Raw genomic sequence first — 24113 nt, 5'->3', positions numbered from 1 at the left:
TTGAATACGTGCATCATCTGTAGATTCACGGCACGTGGTTTCACTAATTTTACCTATTCTGATTTCCCCCAACCCCAAAAAAAAAGAAAGAAAGAAAGAAAGAAAAATATTGACACTTTTTCTTAAAAGGAAAATAGTGTAAAGCATTAAATGATTACGATAGAATTTTAAGCTTATAAAAGCTCACAGGGGAGCCGCTGCATTTTCTTGCAAAAAGGTCGAAAAACAAAATAAAAATGACGAGCCCGATATTATCCTGGTCTATTGTGCTACAACTCGCAATTGTTGGTTTTGCTCTCTTGTTAGGACTATTAGCATTGATCTCCATTTTCTCAAAATCCGCCCCCCTGCAGGTTAACCAAGCAGACGATACACCTCCTGGAAGTCTGGGATGGCCCTTGGTAGGAAAGACTCTTGAATATCTCAAGCCACATAAATCAAACTCCACAGGCCAGTTCTTGCAAGAACATTGCTCTAGGTACAAAACTCTTTTTTGTTTTTTCCTTTTCTTTTCCTTGGTTTCGCTTCTGGAACTGTCATCAATCGTTGCAGGTACGGGAGAGTGTTTAAATCCCATCTTTTTGGCAATCCAACCATAGTTTCATGCGATCTGGAGCTCAACACATTCATTCTGCAAAATGAAGGGAAATTGTTTGCGAGTAGCTATCCAAAATCAGTTCAAAGCATCCTTGGGAAACTATCCATGCTTCTTGTTTCCGGAGAGCAACACAGAAAGATAAGAAGTACTGCAGTGAGCCATATCGGAACGTCCAAGTCAAGACCAGACTTCCTTCGCTACATCGACAAGTTGTCAAGCTCGCTGATGGAGTCTTGGAAAGAAAGAAAACGGGTTCCCTTCTTTAAAGAAGCCAAGGAGGTCAGAGCTGTATATATTTGTTTATATATGTCGACCATTAAAAAGAATTAATTACTTACTCCCTAAATGTGTAACCATAAAAACTAGGATCTGGCTAAATTAATGTGTTTGTCTTGAGTAATCATAAATGCCTTTGTGATGGTTGTTTGTCTAAGCGTACATCTATTGTCGTACACTAATTTTATATATCCAATATTCCATCCAATGAAGCCATTATTTTTTTTGTTTTGGTAGTTCACCTTGCATGTAATGTTAAAGAATCTGCTAGATATGGAGCCAGGAGATCCAATTGCTCCAAGAATACTCCAAGATTTTCTTACTTTCATGGAAGGCTTCGTTTCTCTCCCGCTGTATATACCAGGGTCCCCCTATGCCAAGGCTGTCAAGGTAATTAATAGCAATGCTAGTAGTAGTGGTTACTGGCATCTGATATTTGAAATCACTGAAAATTACGCATTTCCATCACTCCTCGTCATGCACCAACTTAATTAAACGAGCCATAAAAATTCTCCACAACTAAAAAGTTCAGATCCATTGCATTCTGATCATAGAATCTAGGAATTACTTTTCTGACGTCGACATTGTTTTAACGAAGTTAAAGAATAAAAAAGAATGGGATCTTTAAAGTTATTCATATATGTCTGTTGAGCGCATGTTCGATTGTTACCTCCAGCAGTAAATCAATTGTATAAACATACACATTTCTCATGTATATATAACGCATGCGTTGTCTGATCCATGTATCGTCTCAGGCAAGAACAAGAATCTCATCGACCTTAAGAGTCATTATAAACGAAAGGAAAACGAGAAAGGAGGGATACTCAAGAGGGGACTTCTTGGACGAGTTTTTGCAGAAAGGCCACTTGGATGATGAGGAGGAAGTGAGCATTGTGCTGGACCTCTTGCTGGCCGGATATGAAACCACCTCAGGACTTATTGCTCTAGTTGTCTACTTTCTTGCTCAGGCACCCAAAGCCCTCCAACAATTAAAGGTACGTACGTACACACACACACTGTAGGAACCAAAAACCTCCTCCTCTGTCGTTAGACTTCTTCAGTACTCAGACATATACTTAACGTGATCAGATATAAACACATACACATATGTCTGTGTAGTAGTGTATGATCAGTTGTATTCCCTATATAATCCTTCTTCAGGATGAACACCGAAAACTGAGGGGAAACAAGGCGGACGGAGAACTCTTGGATTTTGAGGACTACAAGCAAATGGAATTCACCATGACCGTGCGTAATAAATTGAATCATGTTCTATGTTGCTCGTGCATTAGTTCTAGCATTTTTATAAGTGCACACAACTGATGATGAATTAATGCTGGAGTACTTTGTAATCTAAGGTTATAAATGAAGCCTTGCGTTGCGGCAACCTAGTCAAGTTTGTCCACAGAAGAGCTCTCAAGGACGTAAAATTCAGAGGTTCGCAATTTGACAAAGCTCGCCTTCATGGAATTTTGTGTTCTATTCTCCTAATTTTGATTAGTTTTAAATCACGGGAAATCTTCTTACACTGCTGCTGCAGAATATGTGATTCCTGCAGGGTGGAAAGTTCTTCCTGTCATCTCTGCCCCGCATCTTGATCCAGTTCTCCATCAACATCCCTCCGTGTTCAATCCTTGGAGATGGGAAGTAAGTAGCTTTTACGAATCCCCATGCACTCCCATTGTAGCTGAATTTCCAGAATTTAATTAATCTCATCCCAAGCACTGCTTGGACAATTGTATCCTTGACCGCAGCGCAGATACTAATATTGTTTCAATATTTGAATCCTTTGCAAAATATGATCAATGATACAACTTACCTGGGAGATTAGAAATTCTCAATGTTGTTTAAAAAATGGTGATGAAGTACCAGCCTTTGGGCTGGTAGCCACCACCAAAACATTAAAGCTTGGTGGGGTCCCACCAATTGCCACATTAAAAGTGGCTTTGCTTAAAAAAATTCAGGTGGATGCGTAGTGCACCCATTTGGTCCGGTGATAGTTCAGTCCCCTCCAGACAATCTCTGAACCTTCTTAGGTCTGTCCCCTTCCCCTAGCATAGGATAGATTAGATTATACAACAGTTATCGCCTTTGGGGAAAAAAAAATTTAAAATGATGATGCATGCGTAATCAAACATGGTGCAACGGTCGTATCGATTCACAATATGCGTGTATATATATATATAAAAGATCAAGAACACAATTTTTTTTTACACTCTAGGTTAAAATAAATTGTAGCATGATGGATTGCAGTTGGCTATGGCGGTAACTTTAGCCCGTTAATTATGCAGGACGAAGCAACAAGCAAAAAATTCGCGCCCTTCGGTGGTGGATTGCGACTTTGTCCCGGTTCAGATCTTGCTAAACTTGAAACCGCTTTCTTCCTACACCATTTCGTCCTAACATACAGGTAACCCATTAATGATTTAGCGTAGCATGCACTGCATCCGTCTGATCTAATAATGGTTTAATCCCCATCAATTTTTCAATAGATTCAGTTAGGTCTTTCCCTAAAATAAGTTAGAATAGGGGTGGAATAGATGTTGACGATTGATCCAAAAAAATAAAACTAATCTAGCATCCAAGTTGGTTAAATATGATTTTGAGGAAGTACATCTCATAGAAATCTGAATTATTATTAAATAGTAGCTGGTGTCCAAATTATTATGGACTTATACACTTTCATATGTGTGTGTGTTTTTTTTCCTGTTTTGGGTTTTATTCAGTTGGAAAATAAAAGAAGATGAATGCCCGGTATCTCACCCCTATTTGGAGTTTAAGAGAGGCCTGCTGCTGGAGATAGAGCCGTTGTGAAAAAAAAAAAAAGAAAAAAGAGAAAAGGAAGCCTAACCGGTACAAGGCAGGGCTTCGGCTCCATAGTTTCATTTTCTATATAATTTGTTTAGGGAGAAATTTAGCATTGGAAGGAGAAAAAGAATTAAGGTTATCCATTGGTGTTTTTAGTATAATAATTTAGAAAGAAGGTTGTTATTATTGTTAAGTTGGAGCCATTTTTAATGGAATTGAAGGTTTCATGGCAATCACAGACTTGATTGGAGTTCGAAAGTTGGGTCGCATTTCGTTTTGAATCCTCAGTCTATTTTTTTTCTATCTCACATTCTAAGATGTGCGGAAAAATGCTGAATCATTTTGGCCAAGCACTTGTAAAACTGCCTTGAGACTTTGGCCGGTTACATTATGATTAAACTAAGGAGGAGGCAAAAGAATTTACACAGCTTCTCTTCTCAATCAAATAAATATCAAAAGGAGCACGGAACGGAAGGCCTATTAGTCAATTGATGACCATTTTCTCTCAAGTTCTTGAATAGAAAAACATAATCTATTCTAATTGTAATGTCGAAACGTGGCTCAACTCTATTTTCTATCCAATTACCAAAAAATAATGATACCAATTCTAATCTAATTATCAAAATAATAAACCAAGTAGGAAGATCTTCTTCTGATTGAGGGAGGCAATGCATGATACTAGTATTCTATTATTTGGGAGTTTAACATCTTCTTCTGCCTGTAATGTATACATACACATGTTGTCGCGAGAGAAAGTGCCGATGGTTCAAGAAATAAAATATCGGTCGCTGCCAAATTCATATATATCTGTCTTCGTTTCAAAACCGCCGCGCCGCTGCTCATTATTTTATTTCCAAGGTCAGTCTTTGTTGCATATTTCTGTGGGTTAATTTCCTACAGAACCCACCCACCATCAAGGCCGCCCACTAATTGCGGATGAGATTTTGGAATGGGAACACGCGCAGTTAAAGCGTTTATTTTTTTATTTTCTCCGTATGGGAGAGTCAACGCCCGCTGCCCCCCCAACCAGCCTCCAGAGCAAATGGTAGCCGTAGTATTTGGAGACACATTACCGTCTTTTATGAAGATGCAATAGGATTAATAATTTCAACGCATCTATTTGTTCTTCTACATACATTGCACCCTATAATAATAATAAGAAGAAGAAGGGAAAAAGGGGCAAAAGTTGGCTAATTATCTCACAGCTTAGGATCCAGAGCTCAAAGAAACGTTCCCGACAAAATTATGCTTCAGTCCAGTGTTCGTTCTTAAATTTTGCTTCAGAAGAAACAATTTGGCTAATTATCTGCCTTACCGATATAAGAAGACTGTAAAATCATCATTTGATTTTTGATTGCAAACGATTCAGAGACACATTATTTTTGCTCAAGACAATAAAGGAACCACATAGGAGCGCAAACTGCAGAAAAGTAGTCCACAGGGTTAGTTTATTTGCTATCCTCCTACAACGAATCTTAGAACCGCTACCGCTGTACAAGAAAAGATGACAGGATGCTCTTACTCTCAGCCAAGCCGCTGTTTCCAACTCACTCCCAAGAGTCAGTTGCATCTTCTGATGTTACTATTCGGCACTGAAACCCCCACTCTTTCCTCCTTTTAGCACTCGAAACGATCCAAGCAACCAACTACCTCTCCTCATGAAACCGCCTTTTACACACATACAAACAAATCATAAAAGAATTTGGAACGCTAGCTAGCTAATAAAAAATGGCAGCAGACACGCGCTGTCGGTGGATATTGATGTTGCAGAGATGCTGGCTTAGTAGAGCTTTATTCTGGTCTGAATTGGACTACGACAGATTGGGCATACGTGAAGATCTTGTCCGCAATCGCAACACGTCTGGAGAGAGAGCACATATATAAGGCACATTTTAGTACTATAGACAAAACCCAGAAATCTTGACAGACTTCTTGTCATTGGAAACTACTTTCTTCGTACCTGATGACCACAACCAAAGGCCATGTCCTTCGAGTTACTAAGGCAAATAGGACAAAGCTGTAGAAGACCAAGTTAGAACATTAGCACGTCTTAATGACATTCTCAATCCACAAAACCATTTGCTTGACAACTCCCAACACCAGCAATTCAATATTTTCCCAGCAAGTATCTATCTTTCACAGACCATCCACATGCATATTATGATTGTAGGGTTGCTAGGTAGGTATATACCTGGCTCTCGTAAGTAGAGCTTGGAGCAGATGGAGCCGCGTCAAAGGAGCTGCTGTGGTCATAATAAGAACTTGTGCTCTTCTGGAAACTAGTTGCCCGTAAAGGTTTCTTGTCACTGAATGAAGCTGCGCCGTACATAGGAGGTGGCAGCGAAACCCTTCCAGGAGAATAGCCTTTCCTCCCACTGCACCATACAGTAGGAAATGATAAGTTTTAGATAAAACAAAAACTAAGATCCAATCAGAGCAATGATTTCCCCCTTCTGGTGGGTAGAAAAGGCTAGGAGAGAAAGGAGGGTCGGGAAGGAAGCAGTATTTGTTACCCTAATAAACCAAGCTCCATTGTTGCTTTATATTGAGCAGGGATCTCCATCAAAGCTGAAAGCGCAAATTCTGTCTCTTTTCGAGATTGAGGTACATTTTTTGCCATGATTTCCGTAAAATTGACAAACTGAAGATTAGAAAGAAATTTTCAGCAATTAATCAGACTGAATGAAACCGATGAATACAGTCCGTGTATAGGTAATAACATACGCTGAAATCCCCCTACATGCATCCCACCACCCAAAGAAAGAAAAAAAAAAAGGACTAAAGGAAAATTTCTGACCTGAAAATTATCAAAGTCTCGAGCAGGAATGTTGTCATCAAATTCCTTCATCATGTCCCAGGGTCCATCTCCAACCCCAACTAATATTATGGACAAGGGAAACTTGCTGGAAAAAAAGGGAAAATAAAGATAATGAACTCAATGCTACAAGAAGGACACTAACTCATTTAGCCTGAAGGGGGGAATACAAAAGAAAGTAGAACTTTACTATCAACCTGACTAAATTACCTGGCTTGCACAATTGCTTCAACAGTTTTCTTTTCCTGGGGACTCAATTGACCACGCCCAGTGTCAACGCTTCTAGTCACCTGTGATGATAATCAATCCTTGATGAAACATTATACATTCAACTGACAAAATGATACCTTCTAGTATGAAATTAAAAGCATAGCACTAAACCTTGTATAATTGACTATTTCAGTATACAATCAAGATAAAAAGCAAAACAATTTGAATGTTTGGATACATAATTTCTTTTCAGATTAGTTTCAAAGTATAACACCTTTTAATCTCCAAATCTCATCTATAGAGCTTCTTCATAAGCCAATTCATCAGAGGAAATCCTTGCACTGGAATATAAAACCAAGGTCCCCAGACAATACAAACTCATAAAACAATTGCATGATGGGATAACAAACCAGAGAAGAGGCAAGCCCAAGTATAGGAGTAACACAAGGCAGAGGCCATAAATTGTCTTGGAAACTTCTTAACTAGAAACATAAGGCAGAGGCCATAAATTATCTTCTGCCCATTCCACTCTGAACTATTTGAATGTAACCCAAGACTTTTGGGAGCAAAAAGGGAAGCAACAGATTGAACCTTCAAGTCACCACAGACATTATATTGGGAAAACACAATTAAACAACTTGATTTCCTAGCCTGATTTACAACCAGGATGGCCAAGAATATATGATTACTTTAGCCTCCATCAGAACACTAGAAGTCATATCAAATGAGAGATATTACCAGCCAATTCATGAACAAGTACACGGCTGATCAGGTCAGAAATCCATGTCTTGCTCTACTATTGATGTATGAACAAATGTCTGAATGAATGAATATTAATTCCCAAACAGTGCTCGTGCTACTAGTCATTTCTGCTATCAGACTAGTAAATACTAATACATTATCAGATCATCTTTCTCCATACTAGCAGTAAAACTATTACTATTTTCTGAAGACAGACAACTTTTCTAAAATTCGACGCATCAACAGTCAATAGGAAAAAGTTCTCTTAAGAAACCCTCACAGAACAACAATAGAAAAGGTGGAGCTAATTCCATTTTTAAATACAGTTCAATTCTCTTGCTTTGAACCCCTCCAACAACCACAGTATGAAGACTACATTGTCAATCTAGAATAATCCTGTTAGAGTGTGTGTGTGTGAGGGACAGAGAGATCGCATAAAACTGGTATTAGCCACCAGAAATTGGTTGTATAAAGTCTGTTTACTGCCAAGCAGCAAGTATACTACTAGGTAAAAGGGTTGCCTTTTCAATGAGATGCATCTTTTCATAAAGTATGCCATCAATTTATCATATGATGATTTAAATTTCATTCCATTGGATTAAAGGTGAGCTCAGAGACAAAAGCATACCTGCCCATCTGCAATAATCAACAGGACATGATATTGTCCTCCACTTTGCTCAACAATAGTTGTGGCCATTTCAATAACAGGAGCAAATGATGTCGGTCCTACATCAGAGTTTATCCAAGCTTCAGTTAGTTATATAAACTATCAGCTCAATTATTAGAACTGTATAACAACTGGATAAGTGTAAGTCAAACCTGCAAGTTTCAGCTGAGGAACTATCTCTCTGTAGCAACTCAATACTTCCTCAAATCCATTACACACTCCATCATCAGGATAGAAGCTGAATACATCTTGATCATGTGTCGATGCTGGGAAAAGTTTCAGAAATGTATCAAATAACCGAATACCGTTGGGGGGAGGGGGGGGGAGGAAGGGTAGGGGGAGAGAGAGAGAGAGAGAGAGAGTACCATCTCCAAATCCATAACAGGGGATCTGGTTATCCTCATCAAAAGCTGCCAATGTTTTACCAATAATAGATATTGCTTGTTCGTAGGGATTCAGAGTATTTCCAATGTGATGTAAGCTTCGCCCATGAAATGACCTCCTACCTGATGATGGATCCAAGTTCAACATATTAGTGAACCATAATAGTAAATGAAGTTTGCAGACAAAATGCAAGATTCTGACCTGTCCATTCATTACTCTTGGTGAAGTCAATACCGACAATGAGATTTGAAGATTCAAGGCCAGCACGGGCAAGAGCTTCAGTCACCTGCAGAAGAAACCATGTCATACTTTAGCAGATTAAGTTTTACAGAGACATAACAGTTCATTTTGACCACCTTTCGACGGGGCCAGTACCAGGGTTTTGGTTGACGAGTTTTAAGAAGAATTTTCAGAGGACATGGATAATGGATATCATATGCTCAAAAAAATCAGTCAAAACCCACGAGATGGGAATATATCTCCATAAAAGAAAAGCAGAACAGAAAGGTTTGATGCTCAGTCCAGGAGGGTTTTAGGTGCTATATAGTGTTGGTGCAATCAGTGTTTCCAGGAATATTACTTGCTAAAGACTAATATTTTCCCCTTTTATTTCAAATTTTTCCCAAGAATTTCAAGCCTATTAATGAAATCCAGCTTTTTTCTCATCTGCAAAAGGACCTTTTTACCAAGTGCAACGTGAGATGCATGTACATGAAATATTGGACTCTAAAAGCTCCAGATTCAGATGTGCAACTATGCCCTGGCATCTATGCTCATACCCCTCATACCTCTTCCAATGAATTATAATTGTCAGCAATCCTTGAATACCTCCTGTCAAGCTTCCTCTCCGCAGCAGGCGCCTGACCCCCGTAGCCATAACTCTGGGAAGAGGTACCCTGGTAATGGTGTTGCTGCTGCTGCTGCGGTGGTGGTGGTCCATATGCCGGAACAGTAGGCCGAGAGGGGTAACTATAACTATCTTGCTGATATGATTGCGGGTAACTATCTTGTGAATAACCCACCGAGGGAGGGTACTGGTTGTATTGATCCCACGATGACGATGATGAAGATTGCCTCAAATTGTTGTCCCTCGAATTACTTGCCCCCATCAAGTCAAACTTATCTACGAAAATCTCAAAACTCTTAAAAATAAAAATAATCCTAATTCAGCAGATCAAAAGAGAAAAAAAATCTCCAAAACAATCACCCCACCCAAATAAAACCCGCCAAAAACAAGGATGAAATGAAAAAGGAAGAAATCCCAATTGTCAACACAAACCAAGTTTCCTCTATATAACTTGTAACAAGGCCCCGGAATGGCGGCGAAACGAAATAAAACGGTCAAAAGTAGTTTAAGGAGACTTTATTTGAAGGTATGAAAGCCTGGCTGGGCGAGAGAAAATTCCAAAATAAAACGTGTAATGAAGCCGTGGAAGAAATAAAAAGGCGGCCGGCTGGTAAAGCAGAGAGAAGACTTGTATGCGAAGGACAACCGCCGCACCGACGTATCTCCTCAGTTAATCCTAAGAGCCTTCCCAACGTATTCAACTAGGACTTGGTACTTGCTGCTTTCGGAGAAAGCGTCTACTAGTATCCTAACGCTACTCAACTATACTTGCTATTGTCTGAATAAAATCCAAAACCCAAAAGGTCAAGAAATATGGCAATACACGTAATAATAACAAATTGCAAATCTGTATACACCAGCCGAAGGAAAGAAACGTAAATCGATTCATCGACCAATGACTTGGAAGATAAGCCAAAAATTAAAATGAAAAAAAAAACCAAGTCAAAACCGTAAACATATTACAACCATTTTGACCCTTTTTGTTTTCGATTCAGAATAGATGAAAAGGTAACAGATTTTCTTCAGCGCTTAAAATAGAACAGTTTACGACTCTATTGGACATCAAATCGAAACCCACATTCGTCTTCGAGATCTGATTGCGCATGATGCTGTTATACTAGTTGAAGGGTTCTGTGTTCTTAGGAAGAGAAAGAAAGAAATGGCAGAGAAAATGGATGATTACAAGAAGACAGACCTGAGTAGCAGGAGACAGATTCTCTGCTGCATTATTCTTCTTCTTGTTTTCCTTTTTCAAGACGAGGTGGTGGAGGAGGAGGAGGAGGAAGTTGCCTATCACGGGATGATGTACAATAATGTTAATAAAGAGGAATCCGGGCTTCTCTGTTGGAAGATCGAATCTTTTGAAGCAATCAAAGGTGGAAAAATGATTATGTTAGTTAACTGCAAAAGAATTTTAGAAAATAATTAAAAAAAAATGGGTAAAAGGCAAAAAGGCGAAAAGATGATAGACTTTTGCATTTATGGGAGTTTGCGGCTTTTTGGCAACCGTAAGCACAATGGAAGTTTCACAATTGCTATCACTTTGGTTTTAGAGACTAATCTTTGTAGTTTGTAGTAAGTAGTAGCTATCATTGCCCTTTTTCTTTTTTCCTTTTTTTTTTAATCCAACCGAAAAAGTCCTAACGCTTACCCACGTCACCTTCCTTGCGATTTCTGAAAATTTCAAGAAGCTCCTTTCTAATTTTGAAAATTACACATCCTTCCCTTGAGTTTGATATTTAGGTCATAGAATAGGCCCAGTGAGCCAGATTTTGCAGTTATCATAAAATACCCTTTTTTGAGAGAGAGAGAGAGAGAGAGAGAGAGTGTGTGTGTGTGTGTGTGAGAGAGAGTTTGCTAATTGCCTTATTCCATTTAAAGACTACTTCCAGCCAAGCAAATTTTCTAAGTTTCTAAACCAATAATGCCTATCTCAGAAATTAATTCAATAACCACAAACCCCAAAATCCAATTATGCTCACTGTTGCATATGAGCTTAACTTAAACACAGCTCCATGCTTGCTTAAAAAGTTAAAATGAATACTTAGAGGACAACTAATCCCATACCCCCAAATTCCTTTACATCTTCTTTCTCTTTGTCCAAAGCCAATCAGCAACATCCTTTCTTTTAATAACCTAATTCTTGAAATCCATATATCTATCTTCCCAGCTCTTGATCTTTAAAAGCATCAAATTCCATTATCCATTACTAATCAAATCACAAAAGAAAAAAAATAAAACAAGAATAGTCGAACCAACTCCATGCACAACATTTAAAAAAAAATTCCAAATCCAGAGGGATGGATAAATGTAGAGGGAAATAATAAAAGAGAGGAAGTGGAGCAAATGGCAATAGAAATATTAGTTGATGACGTGAATATAAATAAACACCAAAAAAACAACGAAGAAAAGTTTAGAAGAATAAACTGTCACAAGTGAAAGGAGGGAAGGGAAGGGAAAAATAGACAAAGTGAAAGTAGGAGAGGATAGGAAAGTGTAATTTCAAAATATGGGGGCATGCTTCTTGAAATGGTCACAAAATTTTGGGGAAGTTTACGAACTTATCCCTTGTAAGAGACAGCCCTTGTCATGTCATGTTATTTATTTGTTAGTGTGACGTTCAAGAGCGGCAAAAACTTGGGTAGATTCAACCTACGGCCCTACACATCATCGACCGAATAGTTAAAAAATTCACATCACTTCACTAGTAATTCAATCATTAAATGCACAATGAAAAAGTGATAAAATTTGGGCTACTAGGCCTAGTAGACTAGATCCATCCAAGTTTTTGCCTTCAAGAGAGAAAGATTTGTTTATAGTATACGTAGAAATGGTCAAAACTACACCAATTAAAATTTACTTGGCTCTCCTTAAGTAGTTTATTCCAGTTGACTTATTTTTCATAACTCACAATGCACTAAGAGAAGGGATGGATAAACAAGAGTCAATAGAAGATTTGGAGGAGACCGAACTGTCACCGAACTAAACAAGTACATGTACACTCACTGATAAAAATTTTCAAGAAAACCTAATTGAGAATGCAAGATTGGGGAATTGATCTCCCAGTCTGCGGCCAATGACGGAATCAAGTCTCTTTCTCTGGTGACCAACTCATTTGGACTAAGTTGGTTTCCACGACACAGAATCTAGTGCGAACCAAGAAGAAAAAAAAAAAAAAGATTCCACTAATGTTTACGAAATGGTTAAAGCACGTACGGAAATAACACTACTATTACACTTAGAAATGAAAATGCAAATCTCACCTTTAAATTGTAGAAATACTAATTTTTTTGTCATAAATAAAAAATTTTCACTCATTTTCATTAATTCATTTTTTTTTAACAAATATTTAAAGTTTTGTTGCACCAGAGGTCAATTCTACATAACCTCGAGTTCGTCCATTTCGACGCGTGGCTGATAAGCGAAAGGCCCATTCTTACCCTGAAGGCCGGTAGTCTTTGGACGCCCAACTGTCACCTGAACTTTTAAAAAAGTTGGATATCTCCTGAGCCTCGACCCGATGGGCTTAAGGTTTGAAACATTACTGTGAAGGAAGCAACCATGCAATATATATAGTAACATATCTGAGTAAAACCATGCAATATAGTAACACCAATGTATCGCCTTAGCATTTCCGATCTATCAATGTGTACTAATCTATGCGTATTATAGTACCTTTCTTGTAAAAGTGTAGTTATATACATCACTAGTCAATTTGTTGTTGAGGTGCACCATAATGATTGAAATAAACATGTGATTTTTTACCTTTCTTTTTTTTTTTTTTGGGCATCTCTAGAGTGCAATACCTTCTATCTTCACTAGTATATTCATTCACGTTGGAAAGAAATGAAGAAAATATTACTTCATCCGTCCCAGTATTGGAATCGATTTTTAGAAATTCATTCTTTTATGAAGAGATAATAATCATTGGTACTGATAAATTTATATATATGTATCTTTTAAATTAAAAATATTCCCTCGCTAAATATGCATTAAAATTTTAAAAGATTACTTTTTTAAATGATAAAATTGAAAAATACATGTTAAATTTAAAATGATCGCTTTCAAACAGCTAAACATGATGGAGGACTGCAACGTGATCGAGGTATTGAAGTCTTTGTGCGTGTTTGGTTGTTTACCATGCGTTCGGGCCCTTCCAGTGGCGACCAATGTCAATTGTGATTAACACCACAAGATATCTGTCTCCCGTGCGTTACGCACCTTACATACAGAATTTAAGACCCCCCCAATTATCGCGCAATTATTCGATATGATGCCAGAAATCTATACCGTGCCCGGGATTTTTTTTGGGTTAGGGGATGAGATATCAACGGCGCATCTCTCACGTCCAGTGCTGAAACAAGGATAAAAGTCCCACCTAATCCATTCCCAGGACTAGGAGGAGGCTAGCTGGTGATGGTGTACAGCTGCTACGGTTGACAGCACAACGGCGTTCAGAGGACGGAAGTATTTCCATCGAATTTCCTAATTCAACATAAGATTGTGATTCCCGAGTGAAAGGATCTTTTTATTCCAGACAAGGAAAGTCGCAGATTTTTGGAAGTTATACTAGTAATAGTTAAAAGTAAAGTCCACAGTATCGCTAAGTGCCTTATATAAGACAAATCGCAGCGACGACAAAGATTACATTCTACTAGTAGTATATATTCCTTGCTTTCTAGTTGAGGTTGAGAAGAAATGGATCTGCTGCTGCCCAACTAGGGTTTTTAGCTCGAGGTTCCGGCAGCTGCAGCAGCACCGAAAAACCAAGCAGAGACGAAAAGGTTTGACTGGGAAAAGAAAATGAGGCAAAAGAACGAGGTTATTAACACATCCAAGTTGTTTAAGTTTCTGTTAATCGGGCTAACTGTGTTTTTGGGATTGGTTTGTCTGTACAATGGTTCGTCCTTCGCTCCACGTCTGCCCAGAGCCGACGACCCCCTAGAGGACGGCGCCGATCCAGTAACGGGCCGCTTCCTGCCGAAGCGATACTACTCGGACGAGTTGCCGGAAGACCAAGAGCGTAACCCTGAAGTTCCCAGAAGCATTCCTGTATGTCTCCAATTGTTTATTTGTTTCTTTTGAAAAGTTTGGTAATGATTGTTGTATGGCCTCTTTCTTTTTTTTTCTTTCTGGTGAAAAGTTTGGCAATAATTGCAAATGCATTTTTTTGTGGTTCTATTAGAAATCCTGCATTTGGTGACGTATATGTATATTTTTTAAAGGTTTGTGATTTGAATCATTCGGAACTGATCCCATGCTTGGATAGAAACTTGATATATCAACTCAAATTGAAGCCTAATTTGACTTTAATGGAGCATTATGAACGCCATTGTCCGCCTCCTCACCGGCGGTACAATTGTCTCATTCCACCTCCAATTGGCTACAAGGTTGGTAATGCCTCTATTCGTTTTGTGCTTTCATTTCTTCGGTAAGCAAAAGAGAAGGAATTGATTTCTTCTCTTTTCTCGATATTAACTGGACTTTTTCGATGTGTCCTACACATGAGTTCAAAGTTCCCTAGTTCTGCTCTCTGGATGTACTACTTATAAATGTTGCGACTATTTTTGCTAGTTTTCATTTAATGAGGTCAATTTTAGGAGTCCAGATCCCAATCAAGTGGCCTGCAAGTAGAGATCAAGTATGGAAAGCCAACATACCTCATACGCATCTTGCTCAAGAAAAATCAGATCAAAACTGGATGGTGGTTGATGGGGAAAAGATCAGGTTTCCCGGTGGAGGAACCCATTTCCATTATGGTGCAGACAAGTACATTGCGGCAATTGCTGGGGTACAGCATACTCAGCCATTCCATTACGTTTTCTGCTAGTTCTTCTTTTCGAGTTTTTACCGTTACGGTTTGCATTCTTTGCAGATGCTTAAGTTTCCTGATGAAAAGCTGAACAATGGTGGGAATATCCGTAATGTCCTTGATGTGGGTTGTGGGGTTGCAAGTTTTGGGGCATACCTTCTTCCTCTTGATATCATCGCTATGTCACTGGCACCCAATGATGTGCATGAGAATCAAATCCAATTTGCATTGGAGAGGGGAATCCCCTCCACTCTTGGTGTTTTGGGCACTAAGAGACTACCTTATCCAAGTAGATCATTTGAACTGGCTCATTGTTCCCGTTGTAGGATTGATTGGCTTCAGAGAGATGGAATCCTCTTGTTAGAATTAGACAGGTTGCTCAGACCAGGAGGTTATTTCGTGTACTCATCACCTGAAGCTTATGCTCATGATGCGGATAATCGAAGAATTTGGAATGCCATGTATGATCTTTTGAGAAGAATGTGCTGGAGAGTTGTTTCAAGAAGAGATCAAACTGTTATATGGGCTAAGCCTTTTAGTAACAGTTGTTATAGAAAGAGAGAACCTGGGACTAACCCCCCCTTGTGCAGCTCTGACGAGGATCCAGATTCCACTTGGAATGCGCTCATGAAGGCTTGCATCACTCCATACTCTGCCAGTGAGTAGCATTAATTCCTATGAGCTTTTTCAACTTTTTAGGTCAGTGTAGAAATTAACTTGCATTGAGAGAATTGAGATGTGGATTGCTATTTTGTCATCTGGTGGATTTTTGTTTATTTTCTTCATTGCTTAGTCATCATCCATGTCATTAAAATTTGTTACAGAGCTACTGAATTGATCTTATCAAGTTTGTATCACATCAGGAAAATAAGTTGGAGAACTGGTAAATTATTTTTTTTTGCGTTGTTCAGATCTGGAAGGATTCTATTCCAATGAATTATTACACTTTAACCAAGAAATGAATATACAAAAAGTTTCTCAGAGAAATCTTGTATATCCAAGTTGGATATAGAGTTCAGGAAATTGCCCAGATGATAGTGGCCGATGTTGATCAACTACTTCAGAATTTTTCCGCCACTTGTTGCAACTTGGTGAAAAATAATTAAGTATTCTTGTATCCAGTCTACCAAGAAGAAAGAATGGATTTTACTAGGATGGATTTGCTTTTGTGGTTATTCTCTCTGCTGCATCAACAAAGGTTTATGCTCTTTGGATGCTGAATGCAGTGGTTTGATGCTTTCTCGATAATGTATCAAGATATCGACTTCTGGCAGCTGTATAGTTCCTATCCTCTCCACCAAGGATAAAGGGAAAAAAAAGTTTCACAACTTCTGAACACCCACCCTTAGCTGTAAAGTTGTTTTTTTTCTGAGATCTGTGGAGAAATAGTCTATGGAACTATTGGTTTTGGATTAGAAATGTCACCTTTTTCTTTTGCAGGGTGGTGCAGAAGGCAAATCTGAACAATCTGTAAAAGATACCACAAAATTTTCATTTAATTATCCTGTCATTGAGTTGTTAGTTCTGTTGTTATATTATTGTATGCGATAGACTCCGTTTTTCTTATAATAGTCATGAAATGCTTATCTGTGAAACCAGGGATGCACAAGGAAAAAGGAAGTGGACTAAAACCTTGGCCACAAAGGCTTACTGCAGCTCCCCTTCGCCTGGAAGACATTGGTGTCAGTCCTCAGGAGTTTCTGAAAGATACTGTGAGTTAAGGGAACACATACTGTCTTTAGAATGCCTTTATATCTTATCCTTCTTTTTTTTTTGGGATAACATGAGCCTGTTTTAACCTACTAGATCTTTATGAAATGCAGAGCATATGGCATGACAGGGTTGTTGACTATTGGAAGCAGATGAGATCGCTTATGCAGAGGAACTCATTTAGAAATGTCATGGACATGAATTCAAACCTTGGTGGGTTTGCTGCTGCTCTCAGAGATAAGGATCTCTGGGTGATGAATGTTGCTCCAGTAAATGCTTCTTCTAAGCTTAAGATCGTATATGATAGAGGCCTAATTGGCACCGTTCACGACTGGTAAGCTATTGTTGCGAGCACAGATATTTGGGTTCCATATGCATCTTTGAATGCAGCATTTGGGTGATAGAGGAAACTTAAAAAGAAGACAAGCACCTTTTTTTTTTTTTCCTCTTTTTTAAAGTTCCATCAGTAGATTTGGAATTATTACAACCATTTATGACGTTGCAAACTGATTATAGATGGGCAGGGTAATGGTTTCGCGATCCGTTCTATGGAATCTTTTGTTATTAATGAGTGAACTGGTAGAGGTCTAGGCTATAGGCCAAACTCCCATTGGCATTTTTTGTCTTTTTGGCTAATCCTTTGTAAATGGAAACTGAAGCTATAGAAACCAATTGGCAAGCATGTCTGATATGAAAAGTTTTTGGTTGCTGTTATGCCGGTTGATCTCCAATTGTAAGCCCATTTACAGGTGTGAATCGTTTTCAACCTACCCTCGCACTTATGATTTACTTCATGCCTGGGCCTTGTTCTCGGAGATTGAGGAGCGTGGATGTAGTACAGAAGATCTTCTGATTGAAATGGACAGAATCCTACGGCCAGAAGGAATTGTCATCATAAGAGACAAACTTTCAGTTATAAACTATGCAAGAAAATTCTTGACTGCCTTAAAGTGGGATGGTTGGATATCAGAAGTGGAACCTAGGGCTGATGCTCTCTCGCTAAATGAAGAAAGAGTTTTAATTGCAAAAAAGAGATTATGGCAGGTGGAGCTCACAATGTTATGAGTCTGCTTGCATTTTGGGTAGGTAAGTAATGCATACAGATATGAAATCAAGTTTTTGTTTTTTAAATGTGACTGATCCATGATCTAATGCTCATCCTTTTGAGTTTTTTGAAGCAACCGTTTTGAATGTACGAAGTATATATCTAGTTGTAAGTGGGAAACGATGCAATTTTGATTGTCCAGTTTTCAAAATTCGGTTGATACTGATTGATCCTGTCACAGACACACACTTACTGGTATATGTTTGCTTATTTGGTTTATGTGTCGGCAAAGCATGGAAAGGCTCGAGGTGCTGTAGTGGTTGGAATTAGCATTATGCTGAGAAGTATTTTTTATGTGAAAAATGTGACTCGATTCCCTTATGTATATTCATGACTCTTTGCTGGTTTCGCATGTGCTAAGTTATACTTGAATTGCAACAGTGATTGAGTATAGTGTGTGTTGGGGAATTGTCAGAGACGATTGCTGGTGTGAGTATGAATTGTTTTATATTGTCCTCTGTCGTCTGAATAAGTCCTTATTTTTACGCTGGCATTTTGTTTATAGAGTGCTACGCAATTATATTGCACCTGCAGTTGCTGGGTAGATCGTCATTATCCATGGCATCGGGGAAATCAAGAATTAGAGCTGTTGGGAGACTTTTTATCTTTTGGCCTTGAGAGATGAGGAACATGAGTTCAACATAGTTGCATAACCATCTCTTCAGAGGTGCCATCTTGTAAAGATACAACCACCACCAAGAATGTGATTTACCGAAGTAGCATTTCATGTAAAATTTGTCTAGCTAGATTACTGACCTGCCCAATTGTAGATGGTTCTTAAGTCACCTCTTTTGTTTCAATAGTTTCAATTTTTTCTTTATTGATGGAATTTGGATGGTAGATGTTTTAGACTAGAGTCATATGCGGTGGTCGTGGCAACTGGGATCACAACCCACTTATTATCTGTAACAGAAAACCTTAGCAGCAATTGATTGATACATCGACGTGACGAGGATGAAAATAATATTACTGATGTGTGGTAGTGTATATCATCATTGACTGTTGAGCATGAAAGACCGAATGCTTGAGTATGATGGTATTAACTATTATTCATTTGCTGCATTCTGGGATTATGCTTTTGAGTGGACTCAGACCTTAGACACAGTAATGTTGGCGACGAGTATTCTCTCTGTGCTGATTTTCACAGGTTGGCTGGCTCTATTAACATTTTTCTCACGTTGAGTTAACTGATACTCGCGGGAGAATTCTAAAAAGCTCTCTGAAAAGAGCCCAATGGGTTGTGAGTAAAATGATCAGTTGCACACCGCAGCTATCGGTTTGGCAGTGTCTCACGCCCGGCTCATCTAAATTTGCCTCCTCCGTTTTGGGCTGTGGATCTTTATGGTTGTATTTTCTCTTGTGACAAGTAAAAGCCAAAAATGCGCATCAGCCTGACCAAAGCTAGAAGCTTTACTTTGTAACCTGAAAGAGGCTTTGCATGCGGGGTTAGCAGGTATAAGAATTTATTAGACTAAAGGGGTGTTATAACACCTTTTTTGGATTTTTTTTAGTATAGGTAGGGTTCGAATCCCTGATCTATAGTCCAAAAAGGGATTTTATTCTCTTTTTGGTGGCCACTGGACCAAAGCTCAGTGGTTGTAAACCGAAACTTCTTCGATGCCTCATTTTAGCCAAGTCCATCCGTCCTTCCTCCTCTGTTTATTTTAGAATTCTTTTTTTGTCCCTCCGCCTTCCGGTATTGGGCCAGTTTTTAAGACGAGGCCTTTCGCTCCAGGTTAGATGAGGGTCCAGTTACAACTTCTTTTCTGTTGTGGGCCACATGAATGTTGTGGCCCAGTTAGAACTTGACGTAGTCGAAGGGCACGGGCAGATTTCCCGCTAAATTCGTTTTGGATCTCCTCCTCCTCCTTTAAAAAAAAAAAAAAAAAAAAAAAACTTGTTTTTGCCAACTCCAAAAGAGGGGCAAATAGAAAATAATTTCCTTCTATGGTTTACCAAACCAAAATTTTTATAACTAACCGATTAATTTCTTGCCTCACAAACATCAAAACTGATTAGAAGCTGTAAGTTAAAAGCTAGCTACTTTGATTAATTTAACATGATTAGTACTCCTATTGGAAACAATGCTGAAATAGATACAAGTATTATGGAGGATTTTAATGGTTTTCCTGGATGTGATTTTCGTGGCTGTTTACGCACGTGTCCCTTTTTTTCTTTTTTCTTTCCTTGAGTAAAATTTAGGGCGCCAAACATGTTATTTGGTTTATGATCAGGAAAGCCGTCGTTGGTTTGCAGAATTAATGCGACAAAAAGAGATGGAATCTGGAATTGTAGCTGCTTTGAGAGGCAACATCGATACTCATCTCTCCCTTCAAACTCCTTCGGAACATGTTACACCTAAGGTGCCGTTCATAATAGGTAAGGCCTTCCAGATTTTTGTAATACATATATATATATATTTTGTTGCAATAAATAATCTCATAGGCTTTCTTTCTTGCCCTTGAATTTTGACCGATCAAATATATATATATATATATGATGCAACTTAAACAATCTTCTTTTTTTTTTATTTGAATTTGAAATTGAAGGTGTTGCTGGTGGAACAGCATCTGGGAAAACAACTGTTTGCAACATGATTATTTCGCAGCTTCATGATCAACGGGTTGTTCTTGTCCATCAAGTAATGTTTTTAAGATTGAAGTAGCTTGCAAATTGAATCTAGTGAATTGCTAGTGCTGTCCTTTATTTTTTGTTGGTTTTCTATTTAATGCTTATTTTGTTCCGTGTGGAGAGTCTGAGAACCTTTTTGATAGGGATAAGTGCTTCTTCCCCAGGATTCATTCTACCATTCTTTGAGCGATGAGCAACTACAAAACGTTCAGGACTACAATTTTGACCATCCCGGTAGGGCATCTTAGGAGGAGGATTTGTTTTCTAATTAGTGCTGCTTGATGAATGGACATTGCTTATATATTTCATTGATTTTCTAATAGTTAGTGCATATTTCAGACGCCTTCGATACGGGGCTTATGCTTTCTTGCTTGGAGGCATTAAAGCTTGGGCAAGCAGTCAGCATACCCAATTATGACTTCAAAAGCCACAAGAGCATTGAACCAGCACGGATGGTATTTACCTGCCTCTACTGGAGGGTGGTAGATTTTCCTCCTTGTGTCGTCTTGGTCATGTAGTCAGTAACTCAGGCAAACAGGACTTACTACGAACCTCATTGATTACCCTATACTTCCACGATCCAGTCAAAAAAAGGATGACTCGTGTCTATCAATTGGTATAATTTTTACTGGACTAAAGTTTTCATCCAATACAGGTCAATCCCTCAGATGTAATCATCTTGGAAGGGATTCTAATCTTTCACGATCCTCGTCTACGCGACCTTATGAACATGAAGATATTTGTTGATACAGGTACTTTTGTCTCCAATTCTCTCTACCTCATCCTCTTGCTTCTACAGTCTAGCAGCAGCCATGATGTCTTCTTCATCTTTGATTAATACGATCGCACCGAATTGCATGTTTTGCTCTCTTTAAACTTTTATCAGTGCAGATTCTGACGTAAGGCTTGCCAGGAGGATACAGAGAGATACCGTTGAGAGGGGCAGAAACATTCAGAATGTGCTTGACCAAGTCAGTAGAGTTACAGCTAAGCTTCTTTGTGTCACTTAATAGAAAATATAGTATGCTGAAAGACTTTCATTAAGTAATGTGCTGATATATAATGTGACCTGTGTCATTCTCATTTCTAGCCAGTAGTGCTGGCATGTTCTGCTAGCTCAATTATCCTATATCTTGCAGTATGCCAAGTTTGTGAAGCGCAGTTTTGAAGAATTTATACTTCCAACGATGAAATATGCTGATGTTATAATCCCTCGAGGAGCGGACAACGAAGTTGCGATTGATCTGATAGTTCAGCACATACGTACAAAACTCAGCCAGCATGACCTCTGTAAAATATATCCAAATGTGTTTGTCATCTATTCTACGTTTCAGGTAACATTCGGCTTCATACTCAATAGTCAGTATGTGGCAATGTGTCATCTATATTTTCTTGGTTGTTCTGCACTGTGTTGGTTTCATTAGCATGTTTTTTATGGTTTCTTTCAGACACGAGGGATGCACACATTAATACGTGATGCCAAAACAAATAAGCATGACTTTGTTTTCTATGCTGATCGACTTATTCGCTTGGTATGGAGAAATTCCCAAATAAAGTACCTTTTGTCGATTGTACATTTATGCGTTGAAATTTATGCGGTTGCTTGATGCCCAAAAAATCGAAAAAGAGAACTAAAAATGTACAGTGATCAAGTTCTTATTCATGTTTCAGGTTGTGGAGCATGGTTTAGGTCATCTTCCTTTTACCGAAAAGCAGATACTAACTCCAACAGGTTATATTTGTGTCATTGCCTGTCTGCTGCAACTTACAAACCAGGCCTGATTCTTGTATCTTTTTTCACCATTGCACGTTTCTTTGATCAAGGAAAGAAATTCACATGATTTTGTGACTTAAAACTCTTCATGCACCCAGGCACTCTGTCCATCTTAACGATAACAGCAAATGAAAGAAGAAAGGAAAAAGAAACTGTTATTTAACTAAGAGAGCCAAAGTTTTTTTTTTTCCTTCTTCCACACAGACGCTTTTGGCACTAATGAAGTTGAAATACAGTTCAGGATTGCTATAAGAAGATGGTTTTCTCCATCATAGATTGTAAAACTTATCACTGCCAGAGTTTGAGAATCTAAATCCTCTGGAATATGATCTTATTAAGATAGTTGATATTGTCGTAATAATTTCCCTTTGCAACTTCTGCAAATTGCAGGATCCGTGTACACCGGAGTTGTTTTCTGTAAAAGTTTGTGTGGTGTTTCGGTCATTAGAAGGTATCAGTTGTCTCCTGTTTTACCGCAAATCAAATAAGCATAGTTTTCGTATATGAATAATCATTCAGCTCAACTGGGATTACCATTTGTTCATGGATAACTACTTCTGTTCTTTGTTTGAGAACGCTTGATTCTCGAGTAACTAAAACAGTAATCTGCTGGAAACAGCGGGGAAAGCATGGAGAATGCTCTAAGAGCATGTTGCAAGGGAATTAAAATCGGCAAAATCCTTATCCACAGAGAGGGTAATACTGGTCGACAGGTTTGTGGAAATGTCTCCTGTGTGCGGCCATCGCCCTCTCAGCTCTTCCCCTTCCACCCTAGGATTTTGTCATTTGCGATGAGTTCTGGTTTTGGTTGCAGTTGATCTACGAGAAGTTACCGTCAGACATTGCGAGCCGCCATGTGCTGTTGCTTGATCCCGTACTCGCTTCAGGGTATTCTGCAGTCAAAGCTATTTCTGTGCTGCTCAGCAAGGGTGTACCAGAATCCAACATTATTTTCCTCAACCTTATTGCGGTGAGAGTCAAATTGGTCATACGTTTTCCATACTTCCTTCTACCATGCGTCTGCACTCATTTAAGCACTGAATCTGAATGACCCCATTCAGGCTCCTGAGGGAATACATGCTGTTTGTAAAAGTTTCCCTAGGCTAAAGATTGTGACCTCAGAGATTGACGCCACGCTAAACGAAGATCTAAGGGTGATGCCGGGCCTGGGCGAGTTTGGAGACCGATACTTTGGCACCGGTGCAGGATGATCGCCGACTCCGCATCCCTTCTACTGCTAGTGCCCTTCTTTTTTTGAATGAAAGTAGTACTACTAGTAATCTAGCTCACATGATTATGCACGCGTGCTACGGTGTCATTGTCAAAATTCAAAGAAATAAGAAAAGAAATTGCACCGTGCGCGCAATCGATTTTCTTTCTCACTTTTTATTATATTGTTATTTTTTATTCATGAACATCATGTTTTATTTATTTTTTTATTTTCTTAAAATTCAATAACTATTAACTGAATAATACACAAAATTTTACAAACTCAAATTTATGAATTTTCTGCTGCATTTTTTAATTTTCTATTATCTATTGCTTTTTTTAAGACTATTTTATTTTTTTTATACTTAGTTAATAATTATTGAATCTTAAGGAAACAAAAAAAAAACTAAAATACAATATTTATGAAAGAGAAATAGTTATATAATAAAAAATGCGACAAAAAATTGGACAGGAAGTGGGATAAAAGATTCCGTTACTGTTTGCACCCTGCGACTAGACTGGTCAC

General features: G+C 38.6%; 4 protein-coding genes across 7 annotated transcripts; 3 read left to right on the top strand and 1 right to left on the bottom strand.

The window, feature by feature from the left end:
* The first annotated feature begins 128 nt into the window (after positions 1-128).
* LOC113722965 (cytochrome P450 724B1) lies at positions 129-3940 on the top strand. 2 transcript variants are annotated; one of them, XM_027246217.2, is made up of 9 exons: positions 132-478; positions 553-877; positions 1112-1264; positions 1630-1869; positions 2036-2122; positions 2233-2311; positions 2415-2521; positions 3166-3284; positions 3601-3940. In XM_027246217.2, the coding sequence occupies exons 1-9, from the start codon at positions 237-239 to the stop codon at positions 3686-3688; spliced, it is 1440 nt and encodes a 479-aa protein (XP_027102018.1). In that variant the 5' UTR covers positions 132-236; the 3' UTR covers positions 3689-3940. The 2 variants fall into 2 exon arrangements, with proteins under 2 accessions (XP_071914634.1, XP_027102018.1); XM_072058533.1 differs by lacking the exon at positions 1112-1264 and having other exon boundaries at positions 129-478.
* A 1062-nt stretch (positions 3941-5002) lies between these two features.
* LOC113722966 (E3 ubiquitin-protein ligase RGLG2-like) lies at positions 5003-10682 on the bottom strand. Of its 2 annotated transcripts, none has more exons than XM_072058817.1 (12): positions 10542-10682; positions 9288-9622; positions 8701-8785; positions 8481-8621; positions 8268-8381; positions 8077-8174; positions 6708-6787; positions 6480-6585; positions 6196-6323; positions 5874-6057; positions 5643-5699; positions 5003-5543 (listed from the first exon to the last, which is right to left on the bottom strand). In XM_072058817.1, the coding sequence occupies exons 2-12, from the start codon at positions 9606-9608 to the stop codon at positions 5463-5465; spliced, it is 1395 nt and encodes a 464-aa protein (XP_071914918.1). In that variant the 5' UTR covers positions 9609-9622; positions 10542-10682; the 3' UTR covers positions 5003-5462. The 2 variants fall into 2 exon arrangements, with proteins under 2 accessions (XP_071914918.1, XP_071914919.1); XM_072058818.1 differs by lacking the exon at positions 10542-10682 and adding an exon at positions 9779-9934.
* Positions 10683-13450: 2768 nt separating this feature from the next.
* On the top strand, positions 13451-19035 carry LOC140004402 (probable methyltransferase PMT9). Of its 2 annotated transcripts, none has more exons than XM_072059650.1 (8): positions 13451-14398; positions 14572-14736; positions 14955-15137; positions 15222-15816; positions 16758-16870; positions 16982-17202; positions 17618-17950; positions 18479-19035. In XM_072059650.1, exons 1-7 carry the CDS (start codon positions 14150-14152, stop codon positions 17931-17933), a joined length of 1842 nt encoding a protein of 613 aa, XP_071915751.1. In that variant the 5' UTR covers positions 13451-14149; the 3' UTR covers positions 17934-17950; positions 18479-19035. The 2 variants fall into 2 exon arrangements, with proteins under 2 accessions (XP_071915751.1, XP_071915750.1); XM_072059649.1 differs by having other exon boundaries at positions 13452-14398; positions 17618-17954.
* On the top strand, positions 17816-23760 carry LOC113722967 (uridine kinase-like protein 5). The gene is made up of 14 exons (XM_072059651.1): positions 17816-17954; positions 20230-20352; positions 20523-20614; positions 20769-20838; positions 20944-21059; positions 21260-21356; positions 21496-21575; positions 21744-21938; positions 22053-22136; positions 22276-22336; positions 22769-22829; positions 22998-23091; positions 23193-23348; positions 23440-23760. Exons 1-14 carry the CDS (start codon positions 17906-17908, stop codon positions 23587-23589), a joined length of 1428 nt encoding a protein of 475 aa, XP_071915752.1. The 5' UTR covers positions 17816-17905; the 3' UTR covers positions 23590-23760.
* The last annotated feature ends 353 nt before the right edge of the window (positions 23761-24113 follow it).

Source organism: Coffea arabica, chromosome 7e (genome assembly GCF_036785885.1).
Source record: "Coffea arabica cultivar ET-39 chromosome 7e, Coffea Arabica ET-39 HiFi, whole genome shotgun sequence".
Lineage (NCBI taxonomy): Eukaryota > Viridiplantae > Streptophyta > Magnoliopsida > Gentianales > Rubiaceae > Coffea > Coffea arabica.
Note: the sequence above shows the minus strand (reverse complement) of the source record. Positions and strands in the feature narration are given on the sequence as shown.

What these genes read in the sequence shown, in the direction of transcription:
- LOC113722965 (XM_027246217.2), top strand. Translation starts at nt 237, where the DNA reads ATGACGAGCCCGATATTATCCTGGTCTATTGTGCTACAACTCGCAATT. An exon ending in TCTTTAAAGAAGCCAAGGAG is followed by an intron (nt 878 to 1,111) that starts GTCAGAGCTGTA and finishes TTGTTTTGGTAG; the next exon opens with TTCACCTTGCATGTAATGTT. An exon ending in CATTTCGTCCTAACATACAG is followed by an intron (nt 3,285 to 3,600) that starts GTAACCCATTAA and finishes GGTTTTATTCAG; the next exon opens with TTGGAAAATAAAAGAAGATG.
- LOC113722966 (XM_072058817.1), bottom strand. Translation starts at nt 9,608, where the DNA reads ATGGGGGCAAGTAATTCGAGGGACAACAATTTGAGGCAATCTTCATCA. An exon ending in ATTATAATTCATTGGAAGAG is followed by an intron (nt 8,786 to 9,287) that starts GTATGAGGGGTA and finishes TTTCTTCTGCAG; the next exon opens with GTGACTGAAGCTCTTGCCCG. An exon ending in TCCTCAGCTGAAACTTGCAG is followed by an intron (nt 8,175 to 8,267) that starts GTTTGACTTACA and finishes ACTCTGATGTAG; the next exon opens with GACCGACATCATTTGCTCCT.
- LOC140004402 (XM_072059650.1), top strand. Translation starts at nt 14,150, where the DNA reads ATGAGGCAAAAGAACGAGGTTATTAACACATCCAAGTTGTTTAAGTTT. An exon ending in AAGTTCCCAGAAGCATTCCT is followed by an intron (nt 14,399 to 14,571) that starts GTATGTCTCCAA and finishes TATTTTTTAAAG; the next exon opens with GTTTGTGATTTGAATCATTC. An exon ending in ATTGGCACCGTTCACGACTG is followed by an intron (nt 17,203 to 17,617) that starts GTAAGCTATTGT and finishes GCCCATTTACAG; the next exon opens with GTGTGAATCGTTTTCAACCT.
- LOC113722967 (XM_072059651.1), top strand. Translation starts at nt 17,906, where the DNA reads ATGGCAGGTGGAGCTCACAATGTTATGAGTCTGCTTGCATTTTGGGTA. An exon ending in TCATCTATTCTACGTTTCAG is followed by an intron (nt 21,939 to 22,052) that starts GTAACATTCGGC and finishes GGTTTCTTTCAG; the next exon opens with ACACGAGGGATGCACACATT. An exon ending in GGTGTTTCGGTCATTAGAAG is followed by an intron (nt 22,830 to 22,997) that starts GTATCAGTTGTC and finishes TGCTGGAAACAG; the next exon opens with CGGGGAAAGCATGGAGAATG.